General features: G+C 49.8%; 1 protein-coding gene across 10 annotated transcripts in view; it reads left to right on the top strand.

The window, feature by feature from the left end:
* Rbm10 (RNA binding motif protein 10) overlaps positions 1-26,616 on the top strand; it is a 39,083-nt gene extending 12,467 nt beyond the window's left edge. For 2 of the 10 annotated variants that reach the window (XM_048335729.1, XM_048335738.1), the window contains exons 3-24: positions 9,811-9,994; positions 11,739-11,969; positions 13,904-13,973; positions 15,676-15,749; positions 17,151-17,237; positions 19,721-19,781; positions 19,921-20,097; positions 20,517-20,677; positions 20,842-20,939; positions 21,068-21,155; positions 21,890-22,076; positions 22,179-22,318; positions 22,426-22,543; positions 22,632-22,723; positions 22,810-22,974; positions 23,990-24,139; positions 24,233-24,298; positions 24,378-24,566; positions 24,652-24,726; positions 25,474-25,580; positions 25,671-25,800; positions 26,332-26,616. In XM_048335729.1, coding sequence (XP_048191686.1) covers positions 9,811-9,994; positions 11,739-11,969; positions 13,904-13,973; positions 15,676-15,749; positions 17,151-17,237; positions 19,721-19,781; positions 19,921-20,097; positions 20,517-20,677; positions 20,842-20,939; positions 21,068-21,155; positions 21,890-22,076; positions 22,179-22,318; positions 22,426-22,543; positions 22,632-22,723; positions 22,810-22,974; positions 23,990-24,139; positions 24,233-24,298; positions 24,378-24,566; positions 24,652-24,726; positions 25,474-25,580; positions 25,671-25,800; positions 26,332-26,457 — 2,776 coding nt within the window. In that variant the 3' untranslated portion in view covers positions 26,458-26,616. Of the gene's footprint in view, positions 1-9,810; positions 9,995-11,738; positions 11,970-13,903; positions 13,974-15,675; positions 15,750-17,150; positions 17,238-19,720; positions 19,782-19,920; positions 20,098-20,516; positions 20,678-20,841; positions 20,940-21,067; positions 21,156-21,889; positions 22,077-22,178; positions 22,319-22,425; positions 22,544-22,631; positions 22,724-22,809; positions 22,975-23,989; positions 24,140-24,232; positions 24,299-24,377; positions 24,567-24,651; positions 24,727-25,473; positions 25,581-25,670; positions 25,865-26,304 lie in introns of all 10 variants that reach the window. The other 8 variants (XM_048335730.1, XM_048335731.1, XM_048335732.1 and 5 more) reach the window with 8 other exon arrangements.
* The last annotated feature ends 950 nt before the right edge of the window (positions 26,617-27,566 follow it).

Here is a 27,566-nt window from a genome sequence, read left to right as displayed (position 1 = left end):
CTTTATCTCCAATATTTTTTTTTTTGCCAGTCCTGGGCCTTGGACTCAGGGCCTGAGCACTGTCCCTGGCTTCTTTTTGCTCAAGGCTAGCACTCTGCCACTTGAACCACAGCACCACTTCTGGCCGTTTTCTATATATGTGGTGCTGGGGAATCTAACCCAGGGCTTCATGTATACGAGGCAAGCACTCTTGCCACTAAGCCATATCCCCAGTCCCTATCTCCAATATTTGAATTGTTGATTCTTTTCAAAAGTATGTTGCCACATATATGAAAAGTACTCATATAGTTAAATATCAAACCTGGGTGTATGTATGCACACATACACTGGTCCTATGGTTTGAACTCAGATCCTAAGCTATGTTCCTGAGTTTCATTATTTAAAAGTTACCCTCTACCACTTGAGCTGCAGTTCCACTTCAGCTTTTTTGGTAGTTGAGATAAGAACTTCATAGACTTTCCTGCCTGGGCTAGCTTTGAACCACAATCCTCAGAAATTAGCCTCCTGAGGAGCTAGGATTATAAGCATGAGCCACACAACTGACAATATCAGACCTTAATGCATTTGTAGTTGCTATTTTTCTGTTTTCTCAACAGTGGTTATCTGAATATAGATATAGATACTTATTTCTATTTTGTACCCAGCATATTTACTGATTTATTACTTTTTTTTTTTTTTGCCATTCCTGGGCCTTGGACTCGGCCTGAGCACTGACCCTGGCTTCTTTTTATGCTCAAGGCTAGCACTCTGCCACTTGAGCCACAATGCCACTTCTGGCTTTTTGTATATATGTGGTGCTGAAGAATCGAACCCAGGGCTTCATGTATGCGAGGCAAGTACTCTACCACTAGGCCATATTCCCAGCCCTATTACTATTATTATTATCACAATTAGGATTTTATCCTGCTGAGATTGGAATCCAATGTGCTAGGAAGTACTTTACCACTAAGCTATACCTGCAGCTCTTGATTTATTATTTGAAACTAATTAATTTACTTTATTGTTATTATAGAGGTAATGTACAGAAGGATTACAATTACATGAGTCAGGTTGTAGTTGTTTTTAGGTGATTATTTTAGGCTTTGCAGGGTTACCTTCTGTCAGCTACAAAATGGTCATTTGACCTTTACTTATGTGTGAGTGCTTGCAGCCTCTGTTTGAACTCAGGGCTTGGGAGCTGTCTCTGAGTTTTTTGTTTGTTTTTGCTCTAGGCTAGTGCTCTTATCACTAGAGCCACAGCTCTGCTTCCTGCTTTGTGGGTGGTTAATTAGAGATCACAGTCACACAAAACTTTCCTGCTCTGGCTGCTTTCAAACAGTGATCCTCAGATTTCAGCCTCCTGATTATCTAGGATTACAGGCCTAAGCCACAGGCACATTCTCCAGGTATATGGGCTACTAGCCACATATCTTTTAGCATAATTGTTACACATATGGCATAGGTAGCACACAGGTTGGAATCTTCCAAAGATCAACCGAGCCAAGCACCAGTGGCTTACTCTAGTAATCCTGACTACTCAGGAGGCTGAGATCCAAGGATCATGTTTTGAAGCCAGCCCTGACAGTCAGTGAGAGACTAATCTCCAATGAACCATAAAGAATAAAGCTGGAAGTGGAGCTGTGGCTCAGATGGTAAAACCCTAGCCTTGAGTACAAAAGCTCACAGACAGTGCCCAGGACCAGAGTTGAAACCCAGGACTGCCAAAAACAAAACAAGTCAACCAGGCCATGTACTAGTGGTTTACTCCTGTAATTCTAGCTACTCAGGGGACTGAGATCTGAGGATCACAGTTCAAAGCCAGTCTGTGCAGGAAAGTCTGCAAGACTCATCTCCAGTTAAGCATAAAAAAAGATGGGAGTGGAGCTGTGGCTCAAGCGATAGAGTGCTGTCTTTGAGGAAAAAATGCTCTAGGACAAACCCCAGGCCCTGGGTTAAATTGGGACCCCCCTAGGCTGACATTATGTATATATATATTAAGGTCAACCAGAGAGGCTCCATTAGCCTCTTGTAAAGCACTAATGTCTGTGCTTAGAAACACATATTTGTCTTGAAGTCTTGTGCAATTTCTAGCATCAGATGTTGGAAAAAGAACTTATGAATCAGAAGCTCACTGGTTATCTGATAGCATTTAGTTTGGTAAAGCACCACAACCCTGTAATGGTTAGGTTTTTTTCCTCCTGTCCAGTAAAGGGTGTGCTCTTGTGAGCAGCTTTTGTAGCCAGTTGTTTCCTGGGTTCTTTACCACTGGTGGGTTTATGAGTAGTCTGCCTTGTCTGAGCCTCTTCTCCTTTGGCTGGAGCTCAGGAAACAAGAGGCTACTGCAAATACCAGTACTTTTTTGTGTTGTGTGCCCATCCTAGAATCTGAACTTGAGGCCTAGGCACTGTCCTTAGCTTTTTGCTCAAGGCTGATGCTCTGCTACTTGAGCCACAGCTGTACTTCTGGCTTTTTTGGTAGTTTATTGGAGATAAGTATCACACTAACATTCCTGCCTGGGCTGGCTTTGAACCTTGATCCTCAGATCTCAGTCTCCTGAGTAGCTAGGATTACAAGCATGAGCCACCAGTGAGTGCTCAGCCAGCAATTCAGTGTAGTTTTAATTTTCAATTTTATGAGATATAGTATCCTTTCAAACACATTTTTTGTGGGGGTTTTTTTTTGTTTTTGTTTTTTATAAGCATGAGCCACCAGTGCCTAGATTAAGGCCTTACTTTTTTTTTTTTTTTTTTTGGCCAGTCCTGGGCCTTGGACTCAGGGCCTGAGTACTGTCCCTGGCTTCTTTTTGCTCAAGGCTAGCACTCTACCACTTGAGCCACAGCGCCACTTCTGGCCATTTTCTATATATGTGGTGCTGGGGAATCGAACCCAGGGCTTCATGTATATGAGGCAAGCACTCTTGCCACTAGGCCATATTCCCAGCCCCTAAACACATTTTTATAATCTGTGAATTCTGTTCGTTTTTATCCCCATATTTTCCTCCTCCTCTTTCCTTAAAAAATTGTTTTTTGTTTTTGTTTTTGTTTTTTTCCAGTCCTGGGGCTTGGACTCAGGGCCTGAGCACTGTCCCTGGCTTCTTTTGCTCAAGGCTAGCACACTACCACTTGAGCCACAGTGCCACTTCTGGCCGTTTTCTATATATGTGGTGCTGGGGAATTGAACCCAGGGCTTCATGTATACGAGGCAAGCACTCTTGCCACTAGGCCATATTCCCAACCCCAAAAAATTGTTTTTTAAGTGAGCTGTCACTATGTAGCCCAGACTGGCCTCAAACTTGAAGTTCTCCTGCCTCGCATTCATAAAAACTGGGGCTTATAGTGCTATGCAAAATTGTGTATAGGAGTGTATAAAATAGTGATTTTATTCTTCAGTTTGAGAATAGAACCCAGAATATTGTACATGGGAAACAAGTACTCTACCACTGGATTATAATCTCAGCCCCAAACTTAATGTTTTTTTCCTTGGATTTATGGTTTCGTTTCTATTCCACACAAAGTGTTTTGTTGATATATACATATACATATATATATGAATTTAATAACCTTTTGTTTAAGGCTTCTGTATATGGCTCATAATTCTCATTTTTCTAGGTTACAAGACTGGTATGTATAGCTCAGTGTAGATCATGTGTTCAGATGCTTAAAGCCCTGGGTTCCATCCCCAACACTACAAAAAGATAGAGATTATGCCAGGGGCCAATGGCTGATACCTGTAATCCTAACTACTTAGGAGGCTGAGATCTAAGGATTGTGGCAAGCTCAGGTAGGAAAGTCCATGAGAAGTGGCTGAGTGCTGGTGGCTCATACCTGTAAATCCTAGCTACCCAGGAGGGAGGACTTGCAGTTCAAAGCTAGCCCAGGCACGAAAGTCTGTTAGACTCTTACCTACAATTAACCGTCAGGAAACCAGAAACGGTGCTGTGGCTCAAAATCAAAAAGTGCTAACCTCAAACAAAAAGCTCAAGGAGGAGCCAGACATAGAGCTGTGACTCAAGTGGTAGAGCCCAGGCCCTGACTTCAGGCCCCAGGACCAGGAAAAAAGGAGGTGGAGCCAGGCACTGGTAGCTCATATCTGTAATCCAAACTACTCCGGAGACAGAGATCTGAGGCTTCACTGTTTGAAGCCAGCCCAGGTGGACAAATCTGACAGATTTGTATCTCCTACTATCTAGCACAAGCCTGGAAGTGAAGGTGTAGTTCAATTGGTAGAGTGCCAGCCTTAAAAGAAAAAGACAGCCAGGCTCCGGTGGCTCATGCCTGTCATCCTAGCTACTCAGAACTCTGAGATCTGAGGATTACAGTTGAAAGCCAACCTAGCAGGAAAGTCCATTAGACTTTTATCTCCAATGAACCACCAAAAAGCAGGAAGAGGAGCTGTGATTCAAGTAGTAGAGCACTAGCCTTGAGTTTAAACAAACAAAAAAATAATCAGGGAAAGTGCCCAGACCCTGAGATCAAGCACCTGGACTTATCACCACCCTCAAGAAGAAAACAAAAAAATTATGAATAAATCATCTCTTTTCTTCTTTCCTTTTTTTTTTTTTTTACTTTTCCAATATAGTTTCATTTCTGACATTTAAATCTCATTCATTTCAAATGTATCTTGTGGCATATATAGAGTACTACTCATGATCTTGAACATAATTACATATCAAAACTTGTGTATGTGCATGCACGGGCACGCGCACGTGCGCACACACACACACACACACACACACACACACACACACGCTAGTCCTGGGGTTTGAACTTGACTCGGCCCTTGGCACTGTCCCTGAAATTTTTTGTTTCTCAAGCCTAGTACTCTACCACTTGAGCCAAAGCTCTAGTTCTGGCTTTTTGGTGATAATTAGAGCTAAAAGGCTAATGCGGGAGCTGGGAATGTGGCTTAGCAGTAGAGTGCTTGCTTAGCATGCATGAAGCCCTGGGTTCCATTCCTCAGCACCACAGAAACACAAAAAGCTGGAAGTGGCGCTATGGCTCAAATGGTAGAGTGCTAGCCTTGAGCAAAAAAGGAAGCCAAGTACAGTGCTTGGGCCCAGAGTTCAAGCCCCAAGACTGGCAAAAGAAAGGGAAAAAAGGGGCTCATGGAGTTTTCTGCCTGGGCTACCTTCGAACCACAGTCCTCAGATCTCAGCCTCTTGAATAGCTAGGATTAGGCATGAGCCACTGGCAATATCAAGCCGGGGGGCGGGCAGTTCTACTTCTGGCTTTTTGAAAATTAAGAGTGTGTCTTCATGGACCTTACTGCCCAGGCTGGCTTAAAACCATTAGTCCCCAGATCAGCTATGGTTATAAGCATGAGTTACTGGCACCCAGCCCATTCAAACCTTAATGCAATTGTAGCCACTCTTTTCTGTTTTCTAACAGTGATTATCTGAAATCAGATATTTGTTTCTATTAACTTTGTACCTAGCACCTTTACTGATTTATTATTGCTATTATCATGCTTCTGATTTTGTAATACTAAGATTGGAATCCAGTGTGGTAGGTAAGTGCTGTACCATTGAGCTATACCTGCATCTCTTGATTTATTATTAGTAATTGCTTTTCAGGTGAATCTTTTCGGCTTTACAGGATTACCCACCCTATTAGCTACAAATAATGGTGATTTGACCTTTACCTGTGTGTGTGCGCATGCGTGCACGCTCACCAGTATTAGGGTTTGAACTCGGCCTGGGCACTGCCTCTGAGTTTTTTTTGCTTTAATGAGTATGATTAGAATAGCTGAGAATTGTGTTAATAATAGACATTCTAATGTCGTTTCTGACCATTTCTGGCCATTGCATTCATCTATAAGGTATAGTTTAATTTACCTTTGCTTTTCAGTGCTGCAGATAGAATCCACAGCCTTGTGCATATTAGTCTACCACTGAATGCCCCTCCAGTCCCATTTAAAAAAAAAATTTGTGCTAATCTAGGGCTTGAACTAAGGGCCTGAGTGCTGTCCTTGAGATTTTTTTGTTCAAGGCCAGTAGTGCCTCTACCATTTGAGCCACAGCTCCACTTGTAGCTTTATTGGTGCCTAATTGGAGGTCTGGTCTTACTGACTTTCCTGACTGAGCTGGCTTTGAACCATAATCCTTAGATATCAACCTCCTGAGTAGCTAGGATTATAGGTATGACCCACTGGCATCTGGCCCACGTTATTTTGTTATTTTGGTTTTTTTTTTTTCCAGTCCTGGGGCTTGAACTCAGGGCCTGAGCACTGTCCCTGGCTTCTTTTTGCTCAAGGCTAGCACTCTGCCACTTGAGCCACAGCACCACTTCTGGCCTATTCTATATATGTGCTACTGAGGAATCGAACCCAGGGCTTCATGTTTATGAGACAAGCACTCTTGCCACTAGGCCATATTCCAAGCCCCAATGTTTTCTTTTTCAAATGAATGTATATTAATTAGGTCCAAGACCAGAATTCAGACTTGCTGTCTTCTGACACTTGTTTTTCTTCATTGGTTGGTGTTCTACCACCTTGAACTTAGTTTCACCCTTGAATACGTTTTTATTTTTTAGCAGTTTTAGTCTTCAAAAAATTTTTGACCCTGGGTGTTGGTGACTCAATGCCTATAATCCTAACTACTCAAGAAGCTGGAGATATGAGGGTCTCAGTTTAAAGCCAGCATGGGCAGGAAAGACCGTGGGTTTTGTTTGTTTGTCTTTTTGGTCGGTCCTGAGGCTTGAACTCTTGGCCTGGGCACTGTCCCTGAGCTCTTCAGAGCAAGGGTAGCACTCTACTACTTTGAACCACAGCACCACTTCTGGTTTTGGGGTGGTTAATTGAATTTAGGAGTCTCAAGGACTTCCCCGCACAGGCTGACGTCAAACCTCAATCCTCTGATCTCAGCCTCCTGAGTAGCTAGGATTACACCTGACAGTCACCAATGGTCTGAGATTCTTATTTCCAGTCAGCTGCCACAAATACAGAAGTGAAGTTGTAATTCAAGTGCTGTTAGCCTTGGGCAAAAGGAACTCAGGAATAGCACCCAGGCCTTGTTCAAGCCCAGGACTGGCATAAAAAATAAAATTTTTGCCTGGCACTTATGTCTCATGCTTATAATCGTAGCTACTCGGGAGGCTGAGATCTGAGGATAAAGGTTCAAAACCAGCCCAGGCAGATAAAGCACTTTTGCTCAAGGCTGGTACTCTACCACTTGGGCCACACTTACATTCTGCCTTTTTACTCTTTAATTGGAGATTAGGAGCCTTATGCTCTTGTTTTCTTGGTTTTTTGGTTTTTGGTTTGTTTGTTTGTTTGTTTGTTTTGTTTTTTGCTCAAGGATAGCACTCTACCACTTGAGCCACAGCGCCACTTCTGGCTTTTTCTGTGTATGTGGTTCTGAGGAATCAAACAGGGCTTCATGCATGCTAGGCAAGCACTCTACCACTAAGCCACATTCCCAGCCCCTCCATGAGACTCTTATCTCCCGTTGAGCACCAAAAAATCCAGAAGTGGAGTTCTGCCTCAAATGGTAGAGTGCTAGTCTTGAGCAAAAAAGCTCACAGATAGCATCCAGGACCAAGGACTGGCAAACAATAAAAGTCAACATGATAGGTGCCACTTGCCTCCCAGAAAGCTCTAATAGCTATGCTTGAAAGCACAGATCTCTTTTGAGGTACTGAGCATTTTTCACACGAGGGACTGGAAGGGAAGCTTGTGATTCAGAAGTTTAGTGACTTCTGATAATGTCTAGTTTCTCAAAGATCCACAGTACCAGGCCTACAGTTAGGTTTTTCAACTCTCTAGTAGAGGGCACACTCTTGTAGCCAGTTGTTTGCTGGGAGGTTTACTACTGGTGGATTTATGCAGGCCACAGTATAGAGGCTTTACTTATCCTCCTTCCCCTTCAACTGGAATTCAGTGAATGATAGTGTACTGCAAAAATAAATTTTTTCATGGTGCTGATGATCAATTCCAGGGCTGGCCCTGAACTCCTAGCTTAAGGTTCTCTCCTCTCTCTCTCTCTCCCTCTCCCTCTCCCTCTCCCTGTCCCCCTCCCTTTCCCCTCCCTTCCTCTTTCTCTTGTCAGTAGTGGGGCTTGAACTCTGGGCCTGGGTGCTGTCCCTGAGCTTTTTTGCTTAAGGAAAAAAAAAAGCTTAAGGCTACCTGAGTTACAGCTCCACGTCAGCTTTTTTCATGGTTAATTGGAGATAAGAGCCTCATGAGCTTTCTACTTTCCTGCCTAAGTTGGCTTCAAACCTCAATCCTTAGATCTCAGCCTCCCAAGTAGCTAGGATTTCAGGTATGAGCTGCTTTCCTTGGACTGCATCCAGTTTGTTTTGGTTTTGTGCCAGTCTTGGGGCTTGAACTCAAGGCCTGGGTGCTAGCCTTGAGCAAAAAAGCTATCCTTGAGCTTTTTTGCTTATGTCTAACACTACCACTTAAGCCACAGATCCACTTATGGTTTTTCTGGCGGTTAATTAGAGATAAGAGTCTCATGGACTTTCCTACCTGGGCTAGCTTGGGACCATGATACTCAGATTTCAGCCTCCCGAGTAGCGAGGATTACAGGCTTGGGCTACCAGTGCCCATAATTTTTTAATCCTCAAATAAATTAATATTAAATCAACTTTGAGACAATTGTTTTACAGTTATTGTAGCAAAAAGTGACAGTAGTGGGTTTGGGAATGTGGCTTAGCGGTAGAGTGGCTTGCCTAGCATGCATGAAGCCCTAGGTTCAGTTCCTCAGCACCACATACACAGAAAAAGCCAGAAGTGGTGCTGTGGCTCAAGTGGTAGAGTGCTAGCCATGAGCAAAAGGAAACCAGGGACAGTGCCCAGGCCCTGAGTCCAAGACCCATGACTGGCAAAAAAAACCCAAAAAGTGCTAGTAGTAGAAAGGTGACTTAAACAAGCAGGGTGGCATACAAAGTTCAGAGGTCAGGGAGAAGTCTGCAGAGGTCAAATCCTGCAGGCACACATTTCAGTGTGTGTGTGTGTGTCTGTGTCTGTGTCTGTATCTGTGTGGTGTCTGTGTCCACTAGTCCTAGGGCTTGAACTCAGGGTCTGGACTCTCCCTCAGATTTTGTGGTTAAGGCTAATGCCTTGAGCCACACCTCCACCTCCAGCCTTTTGGATGGTTAATTGGAGATTAGATTCTCAGGGACTTTTCTTACCCAGGCTGACTTCAAACTTCAATCCTTAGATCTTAGCTTCCTGAGTAGCTAGTATTACAGGTATGAGCCACTGGCACCCTGCGCGGGCGCGCGCTTATGTGTGTGTGAAGTAAATAGTACCGTATGACCATACTGGGGCCTGAAGTCAGGGTCTCAGCACTGTCCTTTAGCCTTTTCTCTCATAGCCAGTGTTTTACTATATGAGCCATAGCTCCACTTCTGGCTTTTTGTTGGTTAATTGTATATAGTATGTATGCCCCAGGCTGGCTTTGAACCAAGATCCTCAGTTCTCAGTCTCCTAGGATTACAGGTATGTGCCAATGGGACCCTACTATGTTTGAGTATTTCATCTGGAAACCATCAGGATGCCACTGAAGGGAATTTCATGTTTTGGTTGATTGGTCTTGCCTTAGAGAACCCTCACATTTGGGATTTGGGTTATAAGGACAGAATTAGGAAGGAGGCCAGTTAGAGGCCAAACCTGATCTGTGGTGGCTCAAGGAGATGGGAGGGTATGGAAAGGGGATAGATAATTGGGTTTGAGATCAATGGAACAGTCAGCCCATGCTGCGTGATATGGTCCCTGCTGAGGAGGGGAACTAAGGAACTAGAGTATGGGGGATGGGGAGGGGTGAGATAACTCTTGCCTCTTGCACCTTTCAAGAAAGTATGGCCTCTAATCCTACTGTTCTTTCCTTAGGGGTGGTCGTGGTGACAGGACTGGCCGTTATGGAGCCACTGATCGATCTCAGGATGATGGTGGAGAAAACCGCAGTCGAGACCATGACTACCGAGACATGGACTACCGTTCATACCCCCGAGAGTATGGCAGCCAGGAGAGCAAACATGACTATGATGACTCGTCTGAGGAGCAGAGTGCAGAGGTGAGGGCAGAGTGAGTCTGGGGCCATGTTCCTGAAGGGCCTGTGTATCTTGCTGCAGCACCAGGTGCAGGCAGTGAGTGCCCTCCCTGTTCCTATGCCTTTGCCTGCTCAGTGGCTTTACCTCACCTGGATGGTTCTATCCCCTCCCCCTTTCTCTGAGGGCTCCTCTCCAGAGTCGGGTCTCCTGGCTTCCACATGCTTGCCTCTGTATTTCTGAGGGCCCCTGGCCACCACCTCTTTTCCCTTCTTCCCTGCTCAGTTTTGGCCTATGGTTCACTGCAATCCCTATACTCCCTGCTCCCAGCCAATTTAGGGAACTCAGCAGGATCTTTTCTGTGGGACCCAACATATGGGGCTGAGAAGACAACTGAGAGACAGGATATCACTAAGCCAAACAGCTGTGGGAGGCCAATCATGGACATTCCTAGTATTGAGAGAGCCCCTTAGAGAGACAGGAAGGAAAAGATCTGTGAGGAAGCCATCCCTATGGGGTAGCTAGCTTTAGCCTGAGCGGTAAAGCATAAATGCTTACCATCAGGGAGCCCACGTCTAAGGGGAAGATACAGCCTTGCTTGGGACTGGGAGAGCCCCAGTTTAGGCAGCAGGCAGGTAATATTTTGTGTGTGCTGGTACTGGGGCTTGAACTCAGGCCTCTTGCTCTCCATTCAGCTTTTCTGCTCAAGGTTGGTATTCTACCACTTGAACCATACCTCTACTTCTGGCATTTTGCTAATGTATCGGAGATAAGAATCTCTCAAATTTGTTTGCCTGGGCTGGATTTGATTTTCGATCCTTAAATCTCACCTTTCTGGGTCGCTAGGATTACACAGGTGAGCCACCAGCACCTGGCTTCAAATAGGTTCTCTTTTACAAGCCCATCCCTCTGGGGAGCAAGTTAAGCCACCCTCAGACTTCTGGAGAGCAGACTCTGGTGAGCCACCAGCTTTGGTTGGGAGCCAGGAGCTACAGGCATCCATGTTTCCCTGGTGGTGGCTGTTGAGCTGTACCTGGATGTCTCTGGCTGCCCAATGGGTTCCAAGAAGGCCCTCTGGCAAGTGTGGGAGAGGAGCACCTAAGCTCTCTGGCTCCTGTCCTCCTGTAGGTGGGAGGGAGTAGGGCCAAGCCTAGCCTGCTTAGTCTTGGGATAGGTATGTTGGGCAGCAGCCACAGTGTGTTCTGAAGGAAACTGGTAGTGACAGTGGCCCCTGGCTAGAGTTGAGGAATAGGAACAAATGGGGAGCACCATGGCTGGGCCTGCTGACCCCTCTGGGCCTATACCTAAAGTGGTTCCTATGCTTCCGGTTTGGTTGTGGGGCCCAAACCAAGCCATGCAAGAACCATAGATGGCCATCAGTGACACAGAGAACAGTTTTACACACACCAGCTGAGCAGGCAAGGGAGGAAGAGGAGAGATGTCACGGGCAGAGTCTAGTCCTGACCTCAGGCCACTTGTCCCAAAGAGATCGAAGCTGTGTTGTCACCTGCCTTTGGGAGTTCCTCCTCCATATCCATAGCACATCCCTTGAAGATAGTCCCCCTCCCCCAAAACATCCCATGGATTATTTCCAGCCCCCCAAAGGGTTGCAGTCCAAGGCCTACCCACCCTGCCTACCTGAGGCTTTAGCCGGAGCCCGCCCACCCCTGGCTTTCAGAGCCTGCTTGCCTCAAAGAGCCAGCGGCCAGGCTCTAGGCCTGTCTAGACTGACTGCCCGTCTGGTGTTTCCCATCTCATTCTGTCGGCCAGGATTCCTACGAGGCCTCCCCGGGCTCTGAGACTCAGCGTAGGCGGCGGCGGCGGCACAGGCACAGCCCCACCGGCCCGCCGGGCTTCCCCCGAGACGGCGACTATCGGGACCAGGACTATCGGACCGAGCAAGGGGAGGAGGAGGAGGAGGATGAGGAGGAGGAGGAGGAGGAGAAGGCCAGTAACATCGTCATGCTGAGGATGCTGCCACAGGCAGCCACTGAGGATGACGTACGTGTCCCCCATGGCCCTGGGCAAGCAGCAGAGCAAGGAGGCCAGGCTGGGTCTCCTCCAGGGCCCTTAACTTCTTCCCACCCCTCCCTCACTCCCCCAACCTTAGCACCTTCCCTCCCTTCTCCCCAAGGGCTCCTGTCACTCAGTGCTGTCCATCCTCTGTGCAGACCCCCATCAACTGTGGGTCTGGAAGGGATGTATGTCAGATACAAGCCAGCTTGGCCCATGGGGCAACAGCTGCAGGGTGGCTGGCAGCTGCTGGAGAGAAGAGATCCTCCCTCCTGCACATTCCATAGAATTCCATCCTGCACCTGTGGGTCAGGGCCAAGTCTTTAGCAGGCCCAGTACTGGCAATTTTGAATGGCAGAGGGCCATGGCAGGGAGGGGGGAGGGGGACCAAGGACTCAGGGCCCATGGTATTTTCTGGAATTCCCATCTCTTTCCCCCCTCCCTCTTTTATCAGACGTAGAGACTCTTTTCATTGGCCAGACCACAATACCTTGCATAGCTACTGACCATTGCCCCACCCTGTTTGCCTTTATGACATTCTCTCCCTTCTATCTTCCCCGTTCTCCTATTCGCTCTCATATGAGCGTGTCATAACAAGCCACATTAACTTCCCGAGAGGACTACTAGGCTACCTCCTGCCTGGTAGCCTTCTTCTCAATGCCCTTCACCTCTGTGAGTTCTCTGAGCAGTGTTCCTCTGCCGTCTGCAGGCTGTCCAATTTGTGACAGTGACAAGCCCACTTTGTTATGTGGGGGACTTCTGAAGTCTGGCTGTCCTGCCCTGTTAAGGGTCAACAGTCACTGGAAGACTTATGGCAGGGTGAGCCACATGCCAGGTCTGATTGAACCCTCACTGAGGCCCTGCCGAGAAGGTATTCTTTGTAGTCACTCCTACCAATCCCAAGCAGGGAAATGACTTGGCCCATGTTATACAGACAGCAGGTAGCAGAGGGGAGTGGAGGTCTGAACCTGGGCAGCTGGATCTGAGAGCCCAAATTCTTACTGCTTCCTCAGCCATCCTTGAGTGTTTTAAAATTCTACTAAGCTCATCTGTCCATCTTTGCTTTTCATCATTGTGTGTGGGTATGTGTAGAAGGCTAGTTTCCTGTCATTGAACTCAATGAGGAAACTGAGGCTCAAAGGCCTAAAGACTCCTCCCCAAGAAAACACACACACACTCTCTCTCTCTCTCTCTCTCTCTCTCTCTCTCTCTCTCTCTCTCTCTCTCTCTCTCTCTCTCTCTCTCTCTCTCTCTCTCTCTCTCTCTCTCTCTCTCTCTCCCCCAGCCTAGAGATGCTGCCCTTGCCTGGTCAATTGTCCCTGCTATTTACCCAAGGCTCACATCTCTGCCCTTCATCTCCTCCTAAGAGTTTCTCCTCATGATCTAGAACATGAGGCTGGGATTTGCTCAGGCTCCTATCCTCTCCAGCTTGCTCTTTGCATCATGGCGTATTTGGATGCAAGCCAGGAAAGGGGTAATCCCTTTGCAAAGGGTCAAGTCTCACTCCAGCTTTCCCTGCTTCATAGCTTCCACTGTCTCTTTGTCCTACCCCTGCTGCCCACTGTTCTTGACTTGGTAGCTTACTTGTTCTCATGTTTTCTCACTGCCATCTTTACCCTGCACTGTGTCCCTATCTTCGTTCAACTCACTTTCTGCAAGTCCAGGGTTGGTGGCCAAGGCTGAGTACTGGTGTGGGGATAAGGCTGTTATCACTCTGTCACTCTGAGAGATGCAGATGGGGGGGCATGTGCATGCACCCACGTGCTCTTTGGGGGTCAGGCTATTGTCACTGAAAGATGATGCAGAGCAGATGGTGTAGGTGGGTGTGGTCCATGGCCTCCCAAGATTCAGAGGCCTCCAGGCACCTCACCTATCCATCCATCCCCTTTGCTGAGCCCCCTGTACTCTATCTCCCCATACAGATCCGTGGCCAGCTGCAGTCCCATGGTGTACAAGCTCGGGAGGTCCGGCTGATGAGGAACAAATCATCAGGTGAGCTTTCGTTCCCAGTACCCTCTCCACTGGCCAGCCTCAATCTCCAGATCTCCTACCTCTGTCTCTCCCTCAGCCTCCTTTCCCTGACTTCCAAACACAGCTGGGAATGGGCAGCTTGAGGGTACCCTTTTCTTTTCTCCCCTTCCCCTACTGTCACAGCTCCAATAGCCTCTATGAGGGATGACAGGGAGGGGAGTGAGCACTCCCTGGGGGCAGGACCAGGGCCAGGCTTCCTCTTTGGGTCTCAGGATCTGACTAGGTGACCCCCTCCCAGCAAACTCCTTTCTCTTTCCTCCTTCTTCTGCCCCTTGCTCTCCACATTTTTTCTGGCAACAGCCTCTGACCAAAAAGTAGGTCTGACATGGACCCACTCCTATGTCCTAAGAGGGAAAGACAGGGGATGGCTCTCATCTGAAGCCTACCCCTTCCTTCCCTTCCTTCCCTCCCTCTTTTCCTTCTTCCCTCCTTCCCTTTTGCAGGCTGCTTGGAGCTGGCCTGAGGTTAGAAGGGTGGGGGAGTTGTCTCTGCAGGACCTCTGCCCAGGCTTCCCAAGGCAGGCACAGTGGGGCCTCACTCTGCCTGGGCTTCTCTCTCCATCTCAGTTTCTTTCCTCCCTACACCTCCTCCATCTCTCCTTCCTCCCTCCCTCCTCCCATATATCTCTCTGCCTGTCTCTCTCTCTCTCTTCACCCCCCTTTCTTTCCCTCTCCCTCTCCTTCTGATTAGACCACTCCATCCCCCCTAACAGTGATTCTTATAGATCAGGTTTTCCCCAGGACCTGCCACATCCAAAGCCTCCCTCTGCTCATCTCTGAAGATGCTTTCCTGAGCCCTCAGCCCAAAACCCCTTTTCTTTTCCCACTCCTGGCCAGGCCAGGAATCTTTTGGCATATAGTTTGCTCTCAGTGACAGACTACAGGTCACTCCTGCAAGCAGTCATCCCCAGGTGTGGCCTCTTCTCCCAGACATCTACCACTTCTTACATCTAAGATCCTCCTGGCTAGTTCTGGCCACCATTCTCCTGTCCAGGAGGACCTGGATGTAGGTGCCTGTATTCTCCCCTCTGTGGCCCTGGAGCAGCTCCCTAGTGAGGCCTGCTACCTTACCCCTGCACTCTGGTTAGATAGAGATTGACTTGTTCCTTACTCCTATGTTCCAAGGGCCCCATCACACAGACCAGCTTAGCCTGGATTCTCTTCTGTTTCTTTGATTAAACATTTGCTCCAGGTATTGTTCTAGGCACTTCTGGCCTTGAGCTGCACCTGCCCTTGAGTTATTTGTGGCCAGTATGGAGCCAGAAGCCTGTCCTTTCCCCCTCCTCTGGAGATGGCCCTCCCTTGCATCTTTTTTCTCCTAGCTTACTCTGTCACTCCAGGCTGTCTAGGCAGGACTGGCTGAGCCCCATCTCTGCTCAGTTGGGATGTGATTCCCTCTACTCTCATCTCTCTCCTGTTTTCCTCCCTCCACCTTCCCTTTTTACTGTCTTTCCTGACTACCTACCTTGCCTACCATACCCCTTCCCCCCCTTTCTCTTTCTCTCTCTCACATTGCTTTCTTTCTCTCTTCCTTTCCTCCTTTCTCCTCTTCCCCCTTCCCTCTGTGCCCCTGGTCCTCTCCCCTCGGGTCCCGCCCCCGGGAACGCCGCGTGTCCAAAGCTGTTGACTAACCCACTGCGTCTGTATCTGAATGCTGTCTCCAGGTCAGAGCCGGGGCTTCGCCTTCGTCGAGTTTAGTCACTTGCAGGACGCTACACGATGGATGGAAGCCAATCAGGTTGCTTTGCCGCACTTGAACCCCCCCCCAAACAAATACTACTTTATAATCGAGCGCTCCCCATCGCCTGAATCTTATGGACACAGACCCCTTCCCTGTGTCCCACCCCCACTATCCCCTCTTTCCCCCTTCCTTGCCCTTACTTCCCATGTGACTCCTCTTCCCATCTCTCGCTACCCAGTGGGCTTTCCATCCAGAGCCAGGCTCAGCACTGGCCCCAACCCCCTTCCTCCTGCCAGATATTAGTGTGCTGCCCTCCACCTCTCCCAGCTGAGCTTCTCCGAGAAAGAGCTGCCCGACTGGGTTCTTTGCCCTAGCTTCCCACACCCCAGAGGGCAGGCGAGTCCCAAGGAGACCTCCCTACTCCCTCCAGTCAGCCAGAGTCAGAAGAACCGCTGGAAGTCTCACCACCAAGGAACAGAGCTGTTGGCACGCTAACTAGCAAGACTCCTTTTGTCAGCCCTCTCCCAGCATGTGAATTTGGCCCTTTGAGTTCCATGCAGGGAGACAGCACTGCTCTGTTGGTCAAAAGTTCCAGTCAAGTGTGATAGTTTTATTGATAGTCTAGGCTCACTCTGCTTGCCACCCCCTCCCCAGCCCTCCATTCATAAGAGGCCCCACCTCTGCCTTCTCAGTCTGGAGTTGTTCTCAGTCAGCCTCAGTTGGCCCACTCCCCTAACCTGGCAACAGAGTCCCACCCAGCAGCTTTGGGACCTTCCCAGATGCAAAGGTCTGCCTTGGCCACCCAGCTCCAGCCTTGATCCCTAGAAGCATCAGAGGAGAAAGAAGCGGCTGTGGTAGAGAGCAGCCCTGGCAGCAGTAGCAGCAGCAGCCCTGGGGCTAGCTCTGCAGGGCAGTAGGCTAGTGCCATGGGCCCTGGGCCCAGCTGTCCTTGGGAAGGCGGCCTCATGGCAAGAACTTCCATCTTTAAATATGGCTCTTTCTTTTTCCCCTTCTCCAGCACTAGCGCACATGCGCAATTTCTCTTTCTTTGCCCTCTCCTCCTTTCCCTCCCCTTCCCCATTTCCCCTTGTCCCCAAGTGTAGCCTATGTAGTGCTGGCCCTGGGTGTGGCCTGCCAGTGTCAGGGCCAAATTGGGGGTTCTCCCTTCTGTCCGGCAGGCATCGGTCAGCCGAGCACTGTGTGCCTGGTGGTGTGTGTTCACGTGTGGGTGCGTGTGCCCGGAAAAGCTGCCCGGAAAAGCAGCGAGCAGCTGTGCCCAAGAGCTGCGGCGCTTTCCCTCCCTCCCTTCCTTCTTCCCTCCGTCCGTTCTCCGACCTCCCTCCGTTCCCTGTCCCTCATCCATCCAGCTGAAGGGCTCGCTCACTCTCTTCTCCTTTGCTGAAACGGTGCATGGGGCACTGCTGCCTGGACCTCACTGCACTCTGCTTTTTCCCGCAGCACTCCCTCAATATCCTGGGCCAGAAGGTATCCATGCACTACAGCGACCCCAAGCCCAAGATCAATGAAGACTGGCTATGTAATAAGGTACAGGGAGGTGGTGGGCAATGGGTGCCATGGAAAGAAGCAGCTCCACAGGGGTAGCTCACATTCTGGGCCTACCAGGAGGTGTGGTGTTAAGGATGGGCTTTCTAGGACCCAGCCAGCCAGGCTCTGCCCTTACCAACCATAGCCTTGCCTGGTAGCCCAATAGGCTTATTGGTGATAGTATAGGCCTAACCTGGCATGTGGGACATTGCCTTAGGAGCCAGGTTGGCTACAGAATATGTTGCTTTGGCCTTGATACTATTTTTTGGTGCCAGTCCTGGGGCTTGAACTCAGGGCCTGTGTGCTATCCCTAAGCTTCATTTGCTCAAGGCTAGTGTTTTCTACCACTTGAGCCACACCCTACTTCTGGCTTTTTTTTTTTTTTTTTTTTTTTGGGTAGTGTGGTGAAAATAAGAGTCTCACAGACTTTTCTGCCCAGGCTGGCTTTGAATTATGATCCTGAGATCTCAGCTTCCTGGGTAGCTAGGATTATAGATGTGAGCCACCAGCACCATCTAGGTGTCCTCCACTTTTTTTTTTTTTTTTTTTTTGCCAGTCCTGGTGATTGAACTCAGGGGCTGGGCACTGTCCCTGAGCTTCTTTTTCTCAAGGCTAGCACTCTGCCACTTGAGCCCCAGTGCCATTTCTTTTTTTTTTTTTTTTTTGCCAGTCCTGGGCCTTGAACTCAGGGCCTGAGCACTGTCCCTGGCTTCTTTTTGCTCAAGGCTAGCACTCTGCCACTTGAGCCACAGCGCCACCTCTGGCCATTTTCTATATATGTGGTACTGGAGAATCGAACCCAGGGCTTCATGTCAAGAGTCAAGCACTCTTGCCACTAGGCCATATTCCCAGCCCCCCCAGTGCCATTTCTGGCTTTTTCTGTGTATGTGGTATGGAGGAATCGAACCCAGGGCTTCATGCAGGCTAAGCAAGCACTCTACCACTAAGCCACATTCCTGGCCTATCTTCTACTCTTAAGATGACAGATGGGAGGTTAATGCTTCAAATGACCCCTGGCTCACAGTCTACACTGTACAACCTCTGGAGAAAAGCACAGAGTGTTCCTATTCCTAGGGCTCCTGTCAGGGGACTCAACCTTGAAGGCTATCCTGGTACAGCCACATCTCACCTAGGCCTGGAGGGTACAGTGTGTGGTCTTTCTGGTCATATTTCTAAAAGGAAGTTGAGGCTCAGAGAGATGAAACCATAGATAAGCCTTTAGCTAGTACTTGTTCCTGATCACAGGGAACAAGGATTTCTGGGATAGCCTCAGGCCTTCCCCAGGAGCCCCAGCCCTATTTCCCACTGCCATTTGTCTATCCTAAAGCCTAACAGGGAGACAGAGAGCTAAGGGAGGACTCTGCCTGCTCTCTGAGGAGCACTTTGCCTTAGCCAGGGGAAGCAGCACCTGTCATTCTGTCAGAAGGCGGGTACCTGGCATCTCTGGAGAGAAAGTGACAATAGCATACCATCCCTCTTATTTCCAGATTTTCCTTGAAACTAGGCTTCTCTTCTCCTTCCTTCCTTCCTTCCCCTCCTTTCTAACCAGAATCCTGTCTAAGAAATGGCACCTTGCGTCCCTTGCCTTTCCTGCTGCTTATGCCCATCATTACCCTCTACCACCCTGACACCACAGAGCATGCCCTCTGTGATATCCTGACCTTTCTTCTGCCCTAACCAGTGACATAGCAGATGAAGCCTGTCTTGAACAGTTCCCCTCCCTCTCTGCCTAAACCCTGAACAAGTCTGAGCTTCCACATGCATTCCTTACCTAGCATCATCTCTTCATCCCAGCCATCACTTTGCCTCTCTGCTTGCCTCCTCCACACATACAGAAAATCTCTTCTTCCTTCCACTGGGGTTTCTTCCCAGCCAACATTAAACTTTTGGGTTTCCCAAATCAGATTTCCTTGTTTCTAGGTGGACTAGCAGAATGAGCTGTACTTCTCTTGGCCCATTCCCCCCTCCTGTACCCCTATCAAGACACAGTCACAGAAGACTAGCCTGTTGTTTACACCACATCTACCTATCTGCTTAGATCCCCAGGGCAGAAGTCACATGGAGCCATGTGGGGCTTCCTGGACCTAGCACAGAAATACTGCCTTCGTACCTGACTAGAATAGGGATCAAACCTGGTGGACGCAGGGCGAGATCTCTAGAGGCTGAGAAAAAGTTCTGCAAAGTAGGATTTCAGTTAGTCCTAAAGGTTGCTGGCTTCTAGGAAGGAACATTGAGGAACAAGTCTTGGGAAAAAGAATCTACTGGAGAACTCAAGGGAAAAAAATATTGAGTTGATAGCGCCTTAGAGGCAGAAAGGAGGTGGCTGCTGTTGCTTCCTGAGCTAAGGACTGAGGCAGGACTGAGAAGTGACAGCCTTCCAGAAGGCCACCCTATGGGGTTCACTGGGGAACCTGTAGGTCCAGGTTTAGAGGGTGCCTCGGAGAGGCCTGTCCCCCTCTGACCACTTGGCCTATGCCTCACAGTGTGGCGTCCAGAATTTCAAGCGCCGAGAGAAATGCTTCAAATGCGGTGTGCCCAAGTCAGGTGAGACACCATCCCCCCCCCCTCCCAAAGCCACCAGAACCTGGAGGTAGGGGGGAAGGGGAGGACCAGTGCTGGGGTGGGGGTGGGGGTTGGTGAAGCAGGACAATGACACCAGCCTGTCTCCCACTGTCCTGAACAGAGGCAGAACAGAAGCTGCCCCTTGGCACCAGGCTGGATCAGCAGGCGCTGCCACTAGGTGGACGGGAGCTAAGCCAGGGCTTGCTCCCACTGCCACAGCCCTACCAGGCTCAGGGAGTGCTAGCCTCCCAGGCTCTGTCGCAGGGCTCGGAGCCAAGCTCGGAGAACGCCAACGACAGTGAGTCAGTTGTTCCTTTCCTCTTCTCTTTCTCCATGCCCTGAGTTTTCTGGGCTGAGCTTCCTAAGGTGCAAGAAATGGTCATGGGCAGGACCTGGTCCTCATGTCCTTAAGGCAGTTTCTGTCTGGTATGGGGAGGTTGGGGTGGGGAGAGACACATGATAGTACAAAAAACAGGGAGAGCAACCCCACAAACCCGACTTGGAGGGTGTATTAGCAAGGTTCTCGGCAGGTGAGTGACTGGGCTAGCACAGGTACTGTCGAGCAGAGTGCATGTAGGAAGAGGTGGAGAAGAAGCAAGCAGGCAAATGGGCACGGAGGCCAAGAGGCCAAGGAGCAGTGGGAAGTCACTAGGTGTGCGGGGGGTTCATGTAGCAGACGGAAAAGGGTACCCCCTCACATTGAGCCTCTCCCCACAGCCATCATTTTGCGCAACCTGAACCCACACAGCACCATGGACTCCATCTTGGGGGCCCTAGCACCCTATGCAGTGCTGTCCTCCTCCAATGTGCGTGTCATCAAGGACAAGCAGACACAACTGAATCGAGGCTTCGCCTTCATCCAGCTCTCCACCATCGTGGTGAGGGCGGCACAGGGGGGGGGTCGGGCAGCCAGAGTCCCGGCCCCCTGGGTAGGGAGGAGGGACCCTTCCCCCACCGCGGCCCCAAGCCTGGAAATGGGGCAATAGAGCCGGGGGCCTCCCCGGGCCTGACCTTTGTGTCCTTGCCATCCCTCCACCCACAGGAAGCAGCCCAGCTGCTGCAGATTTTGCAGGCCCTGCACCCACCTCTCACCATCGATGGCAAGACCATCAACGTCGAGTTTGCCAAGGGTTCTAAGAGGTCAGGGCTCCACCCCACTTCCCTTCCCCCCCTCCCCCGGCCCGGTGTCCTTCCAGTGTGTGGTCTTTCCCTACCACCCAGCATGTGAGGCCTCCTAGTTCACTCGCAGTCTCTCCCTTCCTCCCCAGGGACATGGCTTCCAATGAAGGCAGTCGCATCAATGCTGCTTCCGTAGCCAGCACTGCAATCGCTGCAGCCCAGTGGGCCATCTCACAGGTACTGGCTCCTCTGCGTCCCAGCACCCTGACACCTACCTGGCTGACTGAGGTTGCCGATCTCTGTCTCGATGGGCCCTTCCAACTTGCTCCTGCTTCTAGACACCCTAGTCCATTGCCGTTCGTCCACTCTAGCTCCCTTCCTGGGTGCCTCTTGGGCTTTTATGGATGACTTCCAGGGCTGGTGCTTGTTCTGTTGAGTCCTGTGTTGGTGTAGTGTGTTACATACCCTTCACATATGTGTGTGTCTATATGTGTGTGGATTAGATGTGCACATGTGTTTACAGACGTATATATACATCATTTATGTGTCTATGTATATATACACACATATATACACACATATATACCCATACATATACATATGGATATATGTGTGTATAAGTATATATTGTATATTCCAGAACAAAAAGGAATTATAAGTGGTTGAAAGAACATTGGGAAAAGAGAAGTAGGTAGATGGGGTGTCTGCCTTGATCTGGAGCCCAGCAAGTGTTCCACACATACTGGTGTCACCCCTGGAACTTGTGGACCTATGTCCTTTCTCCAGTCTTCCATCACTGCCCTTAGCTTTTGTCATCAGGCTATGCTCACGTCTCACTTGTCTCACACAGCTGCATGCTATTCTGTCCAGCAGAAACACTAGTACCACTTGTAAGGCACATGTTTGTAGCAGGTCCTTCCTCTCCTCATGGTCCTGCCAGTTCTAATGAGCCCCTCCCACCTGCCTCTCAGGCTTCCCAGGGTGGGGAGGGTGGCTGGGCCACCACCGAGGAGCCGCCCGTCGACTACAGCTACTACCAACAGGATGAGGGCTATGGCGGCAGCCAGGGCACAGACTCCTCCCTGTATGCCCATGGTTACCTCAAGGGCACCAAGGGCCCTGGCATGACTGGAAGCAAAGGGGACCCAGCTGGAGCAGGTGAGCCTCCCAAGTCTCCCTTAGCCCATTGGTGGGGTTTTCACACACAGGGTCCCATGCCCTTCCATTCATGACCACCTTCTCTCTCTCTGTCCTTCCTAGGTCCTGAAGCTTCCCTGGAGGCTGGGGCAGACTCTGTGTCACTGCAGGCTTTCTCCCGTGGCCAGCCTGGTGCTGCCCCTGGCCTCTACCAACAATCAGCTGAGGCAGGCAGCAGCCAGGGTACTGCTGCCAACAGCCAGGTAAGGGCTCCCAGGGGTATGCTGGGGAGGCAGGTGGGCATCATGGGTGGGCTGCATTAGCATTGGCAAACACTGAGCCTTGTTCCCCTGCCTGGCCTCATAACCAGTCATACACCATCATATCACCTGCTGTGCTGAAATCAGAGCTCCAGAGTCCTACCCATCCCAGCTCTGCTTTACCACCAGCCACCAGCCCGAATGCCCCGGATTCTTACAGCCAGTACCGTGAGTAGCCATGGCCCATGGTACGGTGGAGCGTTCTTAACATGCCAGAGAAGAGGAGGGTGACCTTCTATGCCTCTCCTTCCTGCAGCTATTCCTGACGTCTCTACCTACCAATACGATGAGACATCTGGTTACTATTATGACCCCCAGACTGGCCTCTACTATGACCCCAACTCTCAGGTGATGGGGCAACTCAAGGCGAGCTGGGTTGGGGTCCCCTCCTTAAGGTATCTTGCCTCATGGCCCCTCTTCACATCCTCCCTCAGTATTACTATAATGCACAAAGCCAGCAGTACCTGTACTGGGATGGGGAACGGAGGACCTACATTCCTGCCCTGGAGCAGTCAGCTGATGGGCATAAGGAGGCAGGGGCGCAATCGAAGGAAGGCAAAGAGAAGAAAGAAAAGCACAAGACCAAGACAGCCCAACAGGTGAGTCCCCAAGCCTGTGGTCTGTCAGCCTTTGCCATCTCTTGCTCAGGGAGGTTGGATGGTGGGGGGGGGGGGGAGCATGGACAGTGGCAGCAACTGCTGAAGGCAGACAGGGCTCTTGAGCTGTGGCAGTCCTGTGAGGAGGCGTGTGCCAGCTGAGTGAGTGAGCCCTGTTTGCCCGGTGAGTGATTGCATAATCCCAGAGGAATTCTTAGAGACCTACAGAGGGTGGGCAGGAAAAGAGCCACTGCAGTGTTTTGCAGTGGGCGGGAACTTCAGTCTCTCCATGGTGAAAGAGAATGACAGTTTTGGACGCAGCATTTAGAAGCAAGTGCTGTGTTCCCTCAGCAACCTGGAGAATTCTAAAAATGGTAGTGTGCTGCAGGGAAAACTGTGAACATGGAATCCTGTCACACGTGCAAATCCAAATGACAGATACATAGGGGCTGGGGATGTAACTCAGTGGTAGAGTACTTGTATAACATGGGCAAGGCTCCAGATTCCATCCCCAGCACCCCCAAAAGAAAAATTAAAAGAAGATACATAGGCATACAGTCTTGTATCTTCAAAAGTTCAAAAGGAAACGTGTAACGATGAGTGCTTTGCTTGTTAGAATAGGGAGGAAACCAGAGAGAAGGACTTGACAGAAGCATGAAGTGGGCCTGGCTGCCTCTGGCACTCTGCTTGTTCTGCCTCCTGCACTTTTCCCTCTGCCCAGAATGCTGCCCCCTGGGCCTTGCAAACCCTGAGGCTGGGAGTACTGAGGAATGCTGTGGAATCATTGTAATAGCTTGAAGGAGGTTGTGTTGGGAGAGCTGGGGAATTAATCACTTGTAAATGGATGTTTTGCCAGTAGAGGGCGACATAGCCCCAGCCCAGAGGCCAAGAGCAACCCTTTGTTTGCAATGGTTCACGCTAGAAAAGCATGGCTTTGAGGCTGCAGCAGTCTTCAGACAAAACTGTTGGCCCCAGCTTGGGGTTTTCCTGGGAATCTCACCTCCCCTTTCATCCCTAGATTGCCAAGGACATGGAGCGGTGGGCCCGCAGTCTCAACAAGCAAAAAGAAAACTTTAAAAACAGCTTTCAGCCCATTAGCTCTCTGCGAGATGATGAAAGGCGAGAGTCAGCCACTGCAGATGCCGGCTATGCCATTCTGGAGAAGAAGGTGTGTTGCAGCTGCCTAGATACACCCTGCCAACAGTCTTGTCGTCCCTCAGGGCCCTGGATGGGAGCCCTAACTTTGTGTCTTCCACCTCAGGGAGCCCTAGCTGAGAGACAGCATGCCAGCATGGATCTCCCAAAATTGGCCAGTGACGACCGTCCAGTGAGTGTGAAGTCAAAAAGGGGACAGGGACTTTCCAATCTCGCGTGGATTGACCATCTGTCCCCTCCCCCTTCTACAGAGCCCACCTCGAGGGCTAGTGGCAGCCTACAGTGGAGAGAGTGACAGCGAGGAAGAGCAGGAACGTGGGGGTCCTGAGCGGGAGGAAAAGCTTACAGACTGGCAGAAATTGGCCTGTTTGCTCTGCCGGCGCCAGTTCCCTAGCAAGGAGGCACTCATCCGGCACCAGCAGCTTTCAGGACTCCACAAGGTGACTTGAGGGGATGGTTGATAATGTACCCCAAGCCTGGCCCACCTCAGACAAACTGCTTCACTCTACCCTGTCCTCCTTGCAGCAAAACCTTGAGATTCACCGGCGAGCCCACTTGTCAGAAAATGAGCTTGAGGCGCTGGAAAAGAATGACATGGAGGTGAGGTGTGACCCATTACTGGGCCTCGCTCCCTTCTGCCCCACTCACCACCTGGTCCCCATTCACCCAGGCAGCTGGACTGCAGATACTTTATCCAGGTTCACCCGATTTGACAGCCATCCTATGAGGCCTCTTCCCTCCCCACCCCCACCCCCTTTATTTTTTAAATCAATCTCAGGGCATGGGTGTTGTTCCTGGGCTCTTTTGTTCAAGGTTAGCACTCTATCATTTTGTTTGTTTGGGTTTTTTTTGTCAGTCCTGAGGCTTGGACTCAGGGCCTGAGCACTGTCCCTGGCTTCTTTTTGCTCAAGGCTAGCACTCTGCCACTTGAGCCACAGTGCCACTTCTGGCTTTTTGTATATTTATATGTGGTGCTGAGGAATCGAACCCAGGGCTTCATGTATACGAGGCAAGCACTCTTGCCACTAGGCCATATTCCCAGCCCCAGCGCTCTATCATTTTGAACTACAGCATCACTTCTGGTTTTCTGGTAGATAATTGGAGATAAGTCTCATGGACTTTCCTGCCCAGGCTAGCTTTGAACCATGATCTTCAATCTTAGCTTCCTGAGTAGATAGGATTACAGGCATGAGCCACCATTGCCCAGCTGCCTCTTCCCAGTTCTGACCCTTGGGACCCCACTCCCACCCTATCCATGCTTGGGTTTGTGGAAACCTCATGGACGATGGGGACACACACACACACACACACACCAAAAAACAAAAAAAAACAAGCAAACTTTTACAGCAAATGAAGTACCGGGACCGTGCAGCAGAACGCAGGGAGAAATATGGCATCCCAGAGCCACCGGAGCCCAAGAGGAGGAAGTATGGCGGCATGGCTGCAGCCTCTGTGTGAGTGCCCAGGCCAGGGTGCCAGGTGGGAGGGGGGTAGCCTGGGACTCACAAATATGATCACTTACACAATACACTGTTCCTCTGCAGGGACTTTGAGCAGCCTACTCGCGATGGGTTAGGCAGTGACAACATTGGCAGTCGCATGCTCCAGGCCATGGGCTGGAAAGAAGGCAGTGGTTTAGGCCGCAAGAAGCAGGGCATTGTAACGCCCATTGAGGTGAGTCTCCCAGAACCCATTCCCTGTCCCCAGCACTGCCCCAGCTAGCACCCTTCCCCCTGACATTCTTTTTTTTTTTTCTCAAATTTTTATTATCAAACTGATGTACAGAGAGGTTACAGTTTCATACGTTAGGCATTGGATACATTTCTTGTACTGTTTGTTACCTTGTCCCTCATACTCCCCTCCCCCTTTCTCTTTCCCCCCCTGAGGTGTTCAGTTCACTTACACCAAACAGTTTTGCAAGTATTGCTTTTGTAGTTGTTTGTCTTTTTTTACCCTGTGCCTCTCGATTTTGGTATTCCCTTTCAATTTCCTAGTTCTAATACCAGCATACACGGTTTCCAATATACTCAGATAAGATTACAGAGATAGTGTAGGTACAACCACAGGAAGGTGATACAAGAACATCATCAATAATAGAAGCTACAGATACAGATGGGACGTTGAAATTAGGAAACGATTGTTATGTCACAGTTGTAACTACTTTCAACGCCCCCTGACATTCTTAACCTGACCTTCCTCACACAGGCCCAGACACGGGTGCGGGGCTCTGGCCTGGGTGCTCGGGGCAGTTCCTATGGGGTTACTTCAACGGAATCCTACAAGGAGACACTGCACAAGACAATGGTGACCCGCTTCAATGAGACCCAGTGAGAAACCACAAGAAATCACGGATTGTTGGGTTGGTCTGAGGAAGACTCTTCAATACCAGCCCTGATAAATCAATTTTTGAGTCGGTGACTTTTGTTGGGAAATTAAATTGGTCTGGATCATGATTTTTGTAATAAAAGCTGAAAAGCCTGTGTCTTAACATCTCTTCATCCTGCCCTAGCATGGTTTGTGACCCACGCAGACATGAGATGCACACATAAATGGAACCTCAGGCCAAGCTGAGTGACAATGGTGTCATTCAGTGTCTGGCATATCGGTAGTTCCCAGAACATGGGCTTCTGCCCTGCACTCCAACCCACAAAACCCTCATCATTGGCCCCTTTGACTTGGCAGGTCCTACTATACCAGGAAATTTAGCACCATCAGCTTTGAAGTTGTCTGTGTAAGAGCCCAAACTAGGAAACCCCTATCCCTATTCCCCCCCCCCCCCCGCCCTCACTACTCACTCCCTTGCTCATAGCCAGGTGTAGTACCCTCAGGCATATGTGCAGAAAACAGGCACTACCTGGGCATTTCGCAGGATTGCAAGATCCTAGGCTATAGAGCAAGACTGTCTCAAAAGGGAAACAATGAGGGCTGGGAATATGGCCTAGTGTCTAGAGTGCTTGCCTTGCATGCATGAAACCCTGGGTTGATTCCTCAGCACCACATTTATAGAAAAGGCCAGAAGTGGCACTGTGGCTCAAGTGGTAGAGTGCTGGCCTTGAGCAAAAAGAGGCCAGGGACAGTGCTCAGGCCCTGAGTTCAAGCCCCAGGACTGGCCAAAAAACAAAAAGGAAACAGGTGCTTAGGCCCTGGCCCAAGAACGGCCCATGAACACCATTTGGATTCATCCTGTGCCCACCACACATGCCCCCCTCCCTCCCATGGCTGTTAACAAGCACATCATCTCCTGGTCTACAACCTGTGGATTCTTGGTATAGAGGATCATGAAGCTGAGGCTGCTCTCCCAGGCCTGGAGGGTTGAACTGTGAAATGAGACTAGGAACAGGCAGACCCAACCCAGCACATGTGAGTTTAAGAGACAGGAGGCAGGGATGGAAAGTGCTGCTGGAAGACTTGGTGTGAATCCCCCCGCCCCATCAGAATAT

The sequence above is a fragment of the Perognathus longimembris genome, chromosome 28 (genome assembly GCF_023159225.1).
Source record: "Perognathus longimembris pacificus isolate PPM17 chromosome 28, ASM2315922v1, whole genome shotgun sequence".
Classification (NCBI taxonomy): Eukaryota; Metazoa; Chordata; class Mammalia; order Rodentia; family Heteromyidae; genus Perognathus; species Perognathus longimembris.
The sequence above is the reverse complement of the archived record's forward strand: the minus strand, read 5'-3'. Positions and strand labels throughout refer to the sequence as shown.